This window comes from Myotis davidii, unplaced genomic scaffold (genome assembly GCF_000327345.1).
Source record: "Myotis davidii unplaced genomic scaffold, ASM32734v1 scaffold1597, whole genome shotgun sequence".
Taxonomy (NCBI): domain Eukaryota; kingdom Metazoa; phylum Chordata; class Mammalia; order Chiroptera; family Vespertilionidae; genus Myotis; species Myotis davidii.
Window position 1 is genome coordinate 392,620 of NW_006289394.1, and position 10,869 is coordinate 403,488.

At 55.1% G+C, this 10,869-nt stretch overlaps 1 protein-coding gene across 1 annotated transcript in view; it reads left to right on the forward strand.

Moving 5' to 3' along the window:
• Nucleotides 1-7,125: 7,125 nt before the first annotated feature.
• The window catches only part of MLANA (melan-A), a 15,808-nt gene continuing 12,064 nt past the window's right edge, over nt 7,126-10,869 (forward strand). The window contains exons 1-2 of the mRNA XM_006761610.2: nt 7,126-7,178; nt 9,752-9,851. Coding sequence (XP_006761673.1) covers nt 9,775-9,851 — 77 coding nt within the window. The 5' untranslated portion in view covers nt 7,126-7,178; nt 9,752-9,774. The remainder of the gene's footprint in view (nt 7,179-9,751; nt 9,852-10,869) is intronic.

Genomic DNA, 10,869 nt, shown 5'->3' on the forward strand with positions numbered 1-10,869 from the left:
GGGGGGAATGGATGGGAAAGGGAGCCTGGAGGGCCTGCTGGGTTCACCCTTGGACACACTCTGTCCTCAGAGCTGGGTCCCTAGCCTCCTGTTCAGTCGTTTTCTGTCAAAGATGGTGGCACTGCTTAGTTCAGAACCAACATGTCGGTTACTTGCCTAAGCTTGTCAGGGGACCAGCAAACGCACGGCCAGGGTGGGCCTTGCAACACGAGTGGGAAGAATTCTTCGGAGGCACCAGGCACACTGGGCTCTGGGCTGGGCTTTACCACAGACCTTTGTGTGGCCCGGGCGGGTCTCTCACTTCTCTGTGTCTGCCTCTGCCCTAGGAGGAGAGGACTTATCCCCTAAAACTCATTGAGCCCAGCCCCGTCGTCCCGCAGAGAGCAGCGGGCAGGGCTGGGTGATGTCTGGTGGAAGGGCGGGCGTGCCCTGTCCTTAGAGCTGCTACCCCCAGATTGTGAGGTCGAGCATGTTCCCACAAGACACGGTCTAGCAGACCACACCTGGCCCAACACTGAGGGCTCAACACGCCAGGTGGACTGGCCCAAGGCCAGGGAGGGGCAGCTTAAGGGACACCCTGGCTCTAAGGAATGGGCGGTCCAGGCTGGGCAGCTCAGACGGCTTTCCTGGGAAGCTGAGGGTGGCTCCAGAGCTGGGAGGGGTTTTCCCAGGGCTTCTCCTCATCAGCCTCACTTCTGCCCGGGCCAGATAACTGAATAAAACCAATGGTTCTCCAACGTTCGCTGGTGTGAGCATCACCCAGAGGACTTGTTAAAGCAGACGGGGGCCTCCTGTCTGAGTTTCTGATTCAGCAGGTCTGGGGGTGGGTGGGTGCAGGGGGGCTGGAGAGTGTTGAGGCTGCTTGTTCAGACTGCACTGTGAGGACCACTGAACTATGGGAAAACCACTTTATTCTCTGCGACAAAGGGGGGAGGCTACCTGTGTGAGGCTATCATGGTAGACACTGTATGTATATCACCTCAGTATCACTCACCACATCCCCACTGGGCAGCTTGTGAGACTCTCTGTTCTGCGTGGAATTGTATCCCCCAAAACACACATGAAATCCTAACCCCCAGCACCTTGGAACGTGACCTTAGTTGGAAACAGGATCATGGCAGACAGTTAAGACGAGGTCCTATTGGAGTGGGGTGAGTCTTTAATCTGATGTGACTGGTGTCCTGATAAGGAGACACAGATACACAGAGAGAGGTCAACACCATGTGAAGACGGACACAGACAAGACAGACGTGGGACAACCGAGGCAGCGACTGGAGCGATGCATCTGCAAGTCGAGGGAGGCAGGGACTCCCAGCCAACACCAGACGCTGGAGAAGCCAGAAAGGGTTCTCCCAGGGCTCAGAGGGAGCTCGGGTGGTACCTTGCTTTCAGAGGCGTAGCTCCCAGACTGCGGGACAATAAACTCCTGGAGTTTAAGCCGCCCAGCGGTGCTACATTGCCCCACGGGCGTGTCCCATTCGGGACGGGTCAAACCAGCCCCATGAGGCCGCTAACCATGTGAGAGACAGGAGGTCTCAGAAGGAGCAGAGGTGCCCTTTGCGGACTCGTCGCTACAGCGATCACCACCTCCTTAATGAAGGCGGGCTTGGCCCGGGCCTCCTGAAGCAGGGACAAGCTCAGCCTAGAAAATGCCCTGTTCTTCCTGAGAATACCTTTCTCTGCCTCATCTGAAGCCACGTTGGGTCTCTCATTGCAACCTGGAAGAAACTAAGCAAATACGGATAATCCTAAACTTAAAAAATCATTATCCCCATTTTACAGTCGAGCCAACTGAGGCTCAAAAAGGTTAGGTAACTTGTCCAAGGTCACATAGCACAAAACCAAAACCTGCAAGGATAGGACTTGAACCCTGGCTTCTAGTTTACCCCTGTATTCACCCTGCTTCTATTCACCCCTGTAGTCACCCCTGCTTCTAGTTTACCCCTGTGTTCACCCCTGCTTCTATTTACCCCTGTATCTCTCATGGGAAAGGCCCAAGTAGAGACGCTTGGGGTAGGTGGGTTCTGCTCTCAGCCTCCTGCACTTCGGTCAGTACTCTCTAGGCGCACCTGGCAGCCTTGCACAGGCTCCTGCAGGATTTCCTCTCTCAGAACGCAGCAAAGACCAGGGAGAAGCTCGGAGAAAGCCGAGCCTGAGCCCCATGTAACTTGCCGGCCACCCTTTGCTGAACACTGTAGAGGACAGCCCTGTCTCTGTCTCTCTCGCATCCCTTCCTTCTTATTCCCTCTGGAAGTTTCCCCTTCCCTGTTTCATCATCCTGGAGGGAGTGTTAAATACCACACTCCCTGCACCCCCGCTCCAGACCATTCCCTGCCTGGGCACGGATTTGGCACGAGACTCCAGCCACCCAAACAAGATCCTCCAAGGAATCTAATTACTGTGCGCAGACAGACAAGGATGAACGTGGTTAGCGCTGATTACCTCCTAATGGCAACAACTGGAAAGATCACCCATTAATTCCTTCGACCTGTGTCCGCAGGGCCGCTCAGTTCCGTTCCTTCTTCAGACCTGCTTTGCTCAGGCTTTGTGTTAGTTCTGGGGGACACCTTCACGGCCCCCCTACATCATTAGTAGCCTGAGGTGACCTTCTGTCGCTAGCAACCAAAGAACCCTGGCCCAAGAGCTTACTCCCTGCCAGACGCGTGAACCCTCACCCCACAGCCTCCCCGAGACGCAGCTAATGTGTTCCCATTCTGCAGATGAAGAAACTGAGGCTGAGTGTCTTGGGTAATTTAGGACACACAACCAGTCCTTGCTGTAGCCAGCATTTGACCCAGAATCCAAAGCCCGGGCTTGCTCCCCCCACCGCTCCACGCCACCAGCCCAACGCCCTGCGTTTGAGCACAAGCTGCTGCTCCTAGAGCGCCTGTCATTACGGTGTTCCGTTTACAAAATGTGCTCACACACAACAACACGTGTAAGCCTCGCAGCCACCTGGGAGGAAGATATTTTCATGACCCCAAGTCTGGTCAGCCCCATTTTTCCCCCCTTTCTAAAAACTTTCTGTGACCCGACACAGCCTGCAGAGTAAGTCCGTCAGCCTCAGCATGGGCTCCCGGAGCCTCGAGATTCAGGCCCCAGGCCTCGGGGCAGCACTTTCTTTCTGGTACTTTGAGCTCCAGCCAGGAGAGAGCTATGGCCGTTCCCCAAACCTGCCAGGCTGTTCCGAGCCTCTGAGCCGCCCCCTTCCACCTGGATGTCACCTTCCCCTGGCACCCTGAGTCCTGACTAGACTGCCCCCTCCCACCTCACACCTGTGAACCCTGCTTACCTTTCCAGACTCCAACGAAGCTCTTCTTCCTCCGAGAACCCTCTCCTGTACCTCCTGCCCCGAGAAGAGCCAATATTCCCGCTGTGTCCTGGGCAGGAATCCGGGGTGACATTGCAGTGGACACTGAGGTTGACCCCTCACTACTTTCCACCTCAAAAGTCATTCCAATGCAGCCCTGCAAGCCCACCCTTCTCCAGAGACCCTGGTCAGAGCGGCCAGGGGTGTTTAAGTCCCGTCTCTGATTTACTGGGCTCATCCCTGCCACCGGAGCGTGGGGACCTGGGCCACGGTGCCCACCCCGCCCCAGTGTCTGTGCCTGTGTGGGGGACCATGCTAGTTCTCCTGGGACGACTTTCCTACTGGGGTGGAAAGTGATGGCGTCCCCCCAGCTCCTTCCCGGGAATCCAGCCTGAGGCAGCAGCGACCACTCCTGCTCTTGGGTCTCAGGGAGGAGGGGCTCCGGTTGTCCTCCAGGTGCCCCCAGGCTGCTGGGCTTTCCTGGTGGGCGCCCATGTGCACAGACTTCATTCTGTCTGTCCCGTCTCACCACGGCCTCCACCCTCAGCGCTGCTCGGTCCCATGCCCTGGGCTCCGCAGGCAGTAACTCAGCTGATGAGCAGCAGCCGTGCTCAGGCCACAGCTGACGGGGAGCTGAGGGGATGAGCCGCTATCCCTCCCTCCAAGGCTGTTGGCACGTTTGCAGGGGAGTCCCAGTGGCATCCGCTTTTCTCAAACGTCAGCAACTTGCCACGCTCTGTGCTGGATGCTTTTCTCATTTAATTTTTACAGCAATTTTGTAATTTTTATTTATTGCCATTTTGTAGATGAGATTGCTGACGCTCAGAGAGGTTAACGTGCCCAGGATCACGCAGGTGTAACAGGAGCTGGGGCTGAAGGCCATTTGGTCGGCCCAGGATCCTGCAGCCGCCTCAGGTGTGCCTGCCTGTCCTCGCGGCCTCCTACACAGCCAGTTCTGTTTGTTCCACGTCTCCTATGAAAGAGCAGCAGCATTAAACCCACTCACAGCGATGTCCTTCACTGATCACAGTCTAGAATTTTCTGTTGGGGTGTGTGTGAGGGAGCAAGAACCCACTGTTAGGTCTGATCAAATAGTTGAATCGATACCCCCTCCCCTGGGAACTGACCTCTAGGCCACCTCACAATGGACATTCCCTTTCGCTTTGGTCACAGTTCACTTGCTAAGACCATTCTCCTTCCTCTCCCGACCTTCCCAGGATTCCCGGGACCCTGACCGCCCAGAGAACTCTCCGCCTGCCCGGAAAGCCCGCCTAGAGTCCTTTGAAATCCCTGACTCCCCATCGCTGGGTGCTGGCGTCATTTGGGGGCTCAGCCCACCTGGTCTCCAGATGACGTAATACATTTATAATCCCTTAGCACTGTTGGCCTTCTGCGTTCCTCCCAGGAGACCCTAACACTCACACCCCAAAGTCACACAGATTGAAAAGATGAACTGCAGGCAGTATGGACTCCAGAGCCCCTGCTTGGGGGAAATGGGGGGCTGGGGATGGAGAAGAGGAAGTCCCTGGAAGTGGGCAGAGTGAGGGCAGTAGGGCCTGGCCTGGCTTCTCAGGGGCGAAGCCCGAGGCTATGACGATCTAAGGACAGTGACCAGCACTGAAGAAGGTTCTAAGTCCCAAGGAAGATGAGTACAGTGGGCCCTGGCCCTGAGCACTGTGAGCAGAAGGTTTTGAAAAGATCAAAGAGGCATTTCTGCAATCAGTGCCCGCCCTCAGCGCGGCTTCATCAGGTGGGCTTGTGGTGCAAGGCCAGGCCCACCAGGTGGCAGCAGAGCGCCAGTCAGTGGCCAGCAAGGTGTGACTTGGCACAAGCTCTAACCAGGAGCTGGGACAGGAGAGGTGGCGGCCACTTCTAAACTCAAGGCAGGTTGAGCTGGGCCAACGGGGTAATGGGTCAGGCAGCCTCCTGGTACGGTTCACACGATGTTGCTAAACTTATTCTGTACCGGCCACTGTGTCAACACGTGGTGAGCATGGTCTCTTTGAACTCACATCGCTAACCTCCGGAGTCGATACTTTTATTAGCCCCACTTTCTAGATGCAGGCAATGGGGCTCCAAGGGATTTATGATTTGCCCAAAGTGACACAGAGTGAAGAGATGATATGCAGGCAGTTGGGACTCTGGAGCCCCTGCTGTCAGCCTGGGGTGTGTGTGTGTGGGCAGGGGGCGCAATGCTGTCACAAGTCACTAGGAAACGTGGAGGGTGAGGGCAGGCAGGGCCTGGCATGGTCCTAGAATAGAGCCTGAGTCTAGGCCAGTCCAAGGACAGTGCCTAGGAGCCTAGTCAAAGGGAACTTGGGGGGCACTTCCAGGAGACAGGATGTGGTGGGATTCTCAGGCCGAGGTTCCTTGGTTCCGAGGTTCCCCTGAATGACCACCCGGCACCCGGGGACTGGAGTGAGGCTGGACGCGTCCCCTTCCCCCGAGATCCAGGTCAGTCCCTCCCTCCTCACTGGTCTTGCTGCCAATCATCTAGGACTCAGCTGTCGAGCCCTGGTTCACACAGACCTGTGGCTTCTTGGCTCAGAACAGTACCTGCCACAGGCCTTTGTGAGAGTTACTGGGCATGGCCCCAAGGTTCAGCTTGAAACTGCTTTCCCCAAATCCGTGGACACCGAGAGCTTGTATCCTTCCGGACTTTTGAGCAAAATCTCCTGAATCAGCCTCAGTCCTGGGAACCCAGACCAAGTCATGTTCTATTGTCCTGCCTCAGGGCCTTTGCACTGCTTCTTCTCTCCGTCTGCAGTCTCTTCCTCCGTCTTTCTATGGCTGACTCCTTCTCATGTAGGTCTCAATTTACGTTTTCTCTCCTTTCCAGAAAGGCTTTCCCTGTCTCACCTACTGGGATGAACACCCCTCTTTCTGTTATGTCTCTCCCTGGCCATTTCCAGTGATGCCTTGGCTCAGTATGTCCTCACACAGGACAATCCCACATGGTCACTGGACACCCACAGGATTTGGCAGGAGTGGGGCCCTTGTATGTTATGAGGAAGGAGAACTTAGTGGCCATTTAGTCTACGTGCTCAGGGATGAGAAGGCTCAGATTGACTGATTCTGGTGGTGTTTTGTCTGGTTTGTTCACAATAGTTACGGAGAGCTGGTGGGCAGAGGTAGCTGTCTGTCCCACGGAAACGCTTCTGGCATCTACACGTTTGGTAATCAGGTTCAATCAGCCCTGCTTTCCGTTAGATTCTACCTTCAAAGAGAAAATCTTATCTGCCTCTCCCCGGGGGACAGTGAGCTCTGAGAACATCACAACGAAATCAGGGAGCCCAGCTTCGGAAGTCCAGGGGTGTTCTATTCCTCTTCTTGACCGGAAGCGGGTGGGCCTCGATGGGCTCTAGGTCTGAGCCCGGAGGCTCTTCAACCCTTGGAGGCTGCATGAGGGGGGCTGTGAGGGGCCCAGTTCCATCGAAATGTTAGATAAATAAATATAATCTCTTCAGTAAAAATAGGTCTCATGCAGTAAAAGGGACATATTTATACTTATAAATGAGCCACAGTTCATCACTTTTAAAGTACTACAATTATTGTTTTTCTGAAATTCAAACACAACTAGCATCCTGTATTTTAACCAGCGACCCTACAGCGGAGGGACCAGCGTTGAAAATAAATGGCTTCCCCAGGATGAAGGAAAACAGAAGCCATAGTGAGCCATGACTTTTTGAGGGGAGAAATGAAGTTGGTTCCATTCACGCCAATTAAGCAATCACAGATGACCCCTCAGAAATCCAAACTCATGACTAACATGGGACTCAAGACCAGGGGGAAAAAAAGAAAGATTAAGAGATGAGAAACAGTCTTCATACATAGGGCAGCTGCAGTCGGAGGACGACCCCATCCAGAGGTAAGAGCATTGCCTTCTCATGCACAGGGAGGCCTGTTCCTGCAGAGCAGAGCCAGGGTCTCCGGGCACAGGGAGGCCTGGTCCTGCAGAGCAGAGCCCGGGTCTCCGGGCACAGGGAGGCCTGGTCCTGCAGAGCAGAGCCCGGGTCTCCGGGCACAGGGAGGCCTGGTCCTGCAGAGCAGAGCCCGGGTCTCCGGGCACAGGGAGGCCTGGTCCTGCAGAGCAGAGCCCGGGTCTCCGGGCACAGGGAGGCCTGGTCCTGCAGAGCAGAGCCCGGGTCTCCGGGCACAGGGAGGCCTGGTCCTGCAGAGCAGAGCCCGGGTCTCCGGGCACAGGGAGGCCTGGTCCTGCAGAGCAGAGCCCGGGTCTCCGGGCACAGGGAGGCCTGGTCCTGCAGAGCAGAGCCCGGGTCTCCGGGCACAGGGAGGCCTGGTCCTGCAGAGCAGAGCCCGGGTCTCCGGGCACAGGGAGGCCTGGTCCTGCAGAGCAGAGCCCGGGTCTCCGGGCACAGGGAGGCCTGGTCCTGCAGAGCAGAGCCCGGGTCTCCGGGCACAGGGAGGCCTGGTCCTGCAGAGCAGAGCCCGGGTCTCCGGGCACAGGGAGGCCTGGTCCTGCAGAGCAGAGCCCGGGTCTCCGGGCACAGGGAGGCCTGGTCCTGCAGAGCAGAGCCAGGGTCTCCGGGCACAGGGAGGCCTGTTCCTGCAGAGCAGAGCCCGGGTCTCCGGGCACAGGGAGGCCTGGTCCTGCAGAGCAGAGCCCGGGTCTCCGGGCACAGGGAGGCCTGGTCCTGCAGAGCAGAGCCCGGGTCTCCGGGCACAGGGAGGCCTGGTCCTGCAGAGCAGAGCCCGGGTCTCCGGGCACAGGGAGGCCTGGTCCTGCAGAGCAGAGCCCGGGTCTCCGGGCACAGGGAGGCCTGGTCCTGCAGAGCAGAGCCCGGGTCTCCGGGCACAGGGAGGCCTGGTCCTGCAGAGCAGAGCCCGGGTCTCCGGGCACAGGGAGGCCTGTTCCTTCAGGGCAGGGCCGGGGGCCTGGTGACCACACACCCTCCCTCATCGCCTCCCCGATGCTTGACCATCACAGAACTCCTCCGTGTTTGTCATTCTCCAACCTCTGAAGGTTCATAAAGTCTCCTCGATGTTCTCTGGAGACTGCCTAGCAGCAGAGCAGAGGCCCTGGGAGAGCCCACTGTGAGCAGCAGTGCCTGTCCCTGGAAGGACTGCTTCTCCTGGGAGGGGCGTTGCTGTCCCTCCCCCTTCCCCGCGGCTCTGAACTGGAGGGAGAGCTTCACCACAACAAGTTAACCCGGAATGGATGGAGTGCCGTGTCTGTCATTTTGAACACGGGGCTCACCCCGACATTATTCCCCTGAGCTGATCAGTGAGCTCAGCCCTAATGTCTTTTTTACCCCCGGGAAGGACTAATTATACAGGGACTGCCCCTGTGGAAGGGGTCAGGTGGTGAATTCTCCACTCTGCCTCCCACTTCTCTCCCGCTGTTCCAAACAGGCTCATTAATATAATTCTGTGGGGACCAGACCTTTGAAATGCAGGAGAACAATAAGAGGAAAGAAAAATACATAATAGCAAGGGGAGAAGAGAAACCGCGGTTGGGTTTTAACAAGCACACTTTAATCACGCCCACTGCCGTTCATGAGCTTTTTGTCTATTTGTCTATTAGATTAAGTTTTTATTAAATTATAGATTAAATTTCACACACACACACACACACACACACATTAAATCCCAGTCATGAGACTTGAACAAGGGAGAAGCAGAAATTGATTTCAGCGGGAGGGACAAGAAATTTTTATGAAAGTCAAGCTATGGGCTCCTTCAGCCCATTTTGGGGGGTGAATGTGGATTAGACCAGGCACCTGTAGGGGGTGGTTTTCTTTGTTGAAAAGTGGGCTGGGAGGGTGCTGTGCATGGCCACACACAGTAGGTCACCACAGCCTCCTATTTGTCCAAGGATTGATATCAAATAATACCGCTAGAGAGGAATAACTCCTGTTATTAACCACAGTCTTGGGCCAAGGAAAGGAAGGAATAATAAAAATGCATTTTGCTTGTTTCTCTAGCAGCGGTTCTCAACCTGTGGGTCGCGAACAATGAAAATACATCCTGCATATTAGATATTTACATTATGATTCATAACAGTAGCAAAATTACAGTTATGAAGTAGCAACGAAAATAATTTTATGGTTGGGGGTCACCACAACATGAAGAACTGTATTAAAGGGTCGTGACATTAGGAAGGTTGAGAGCCACTGCATAGAGTCAAATTGAAGGCAAATAGAGAATATCTCTCCCTCCCCCAAATAATAACTTAATTTGAAAGCATTTTGCTTTTGTTTCTTCTTTGAACTTAATTTTCAGTTGGTGGAAGGGGTTAGAAACCTGAGCCATTTCCACTTGGTAGCAAGGACGGAAGCAGGTACACATCCTCTCACAAAGAGAGACCAGGTCCCAGCTGTCATTCCTGGTCGCCTAGTGGGAGTGTCTGTGGGGTCTTTATGGGATGAGGAGGAGGATGCTCTGGATGCATTACATGATGCCGTGTGCCTCTGCTGTTAGGTGTCCTGCGGTCCCTAGTGAAGATGCCCAGTGAAGAGGCCCAGCTCAGCCATGGGTACCCCAGGAGAGGGCATGGCCACTCCTACATCACAGCTAAAGAGTAAGTTCAAAGCTTTTGCTCACACAGCTTCTGAATTCCGCCGGCACACGCCTGTCCATGAATCTCCCCAGTGTTTATTTTTCCAGAGAGTGAAACGGTGGCAATGAAGCGAGGAGACCTGTGGTCCCACAAGGGGCTCGCACAAGCTTCTCTGAGCTGAACAGGCCAGGGGACAGGAATGGTAAAGAGTTGGATCTGGCCATTTTGGTCTGCATTCTTGGCTCTTCAGCCTTTGCTGTGGGTTCCCAGGGCAAAAAAAAAGTCTGGAAGCAAGTTGCCTCTTTCCTCAGGCTCCGGAAGGTGCAGACAGAACAAAGGTGAGTTGCCAAAGAGCAAGTGAGGATGAAGGGCAGGTCTGTGATTCCACCTTTGCTTCATGACTATCCTCTGGAAAGGCGTTTGGTATTTTGAATCCATGAAGCGTTTCTAAGAGCTAAGCACTGTATAACCTGCCCAAGATGCTATGCTTTCCTTGAAAAAAGTCTTATGATCTCGTGGGAGAGTTAGGCACGAGGATGATTTCACAAGAGCAAGTGCTGTCATGGGAACGCTGGCTGCAGGGATGCTGGGTGGGTCTGGGTGTGGTGGCAGGAGGGGAGCCCGCCCTCTGAGTGGGGGTTCCAACAAGACAGACAAGGAATCCTCTCTTCAGCTCCTGCCAGCCGGCTCGCCCTCGGGAAAGAGCTGTTGACAAATCCTTCCTAGAGTGAACTAGCAGGGCCAGCAAGTGTCAGACCCAGCCAGACACTGAGGGAGCATCTCCCCAAAGCCCCATGGGTTTCCTAACGTCCTGCATGGTCATTGGGGTGGGTGGGCAGATGTTCTGAAAAATTGTCCCAAGAGCTAAAGGATACTCTTTGGGGGCTACATTGCACATGGTATTAAGTAGGATGCTGCTTCGGCTTCTGCATGATGACTCAACAGGCTCCGTAGCGTCAGGCGTGAGGGCACAGGTCACATGAGCTTGAAGAGATGCGGTTTCCTAGGCACTGCCACACCACCGGAGAGGCTGATTTGG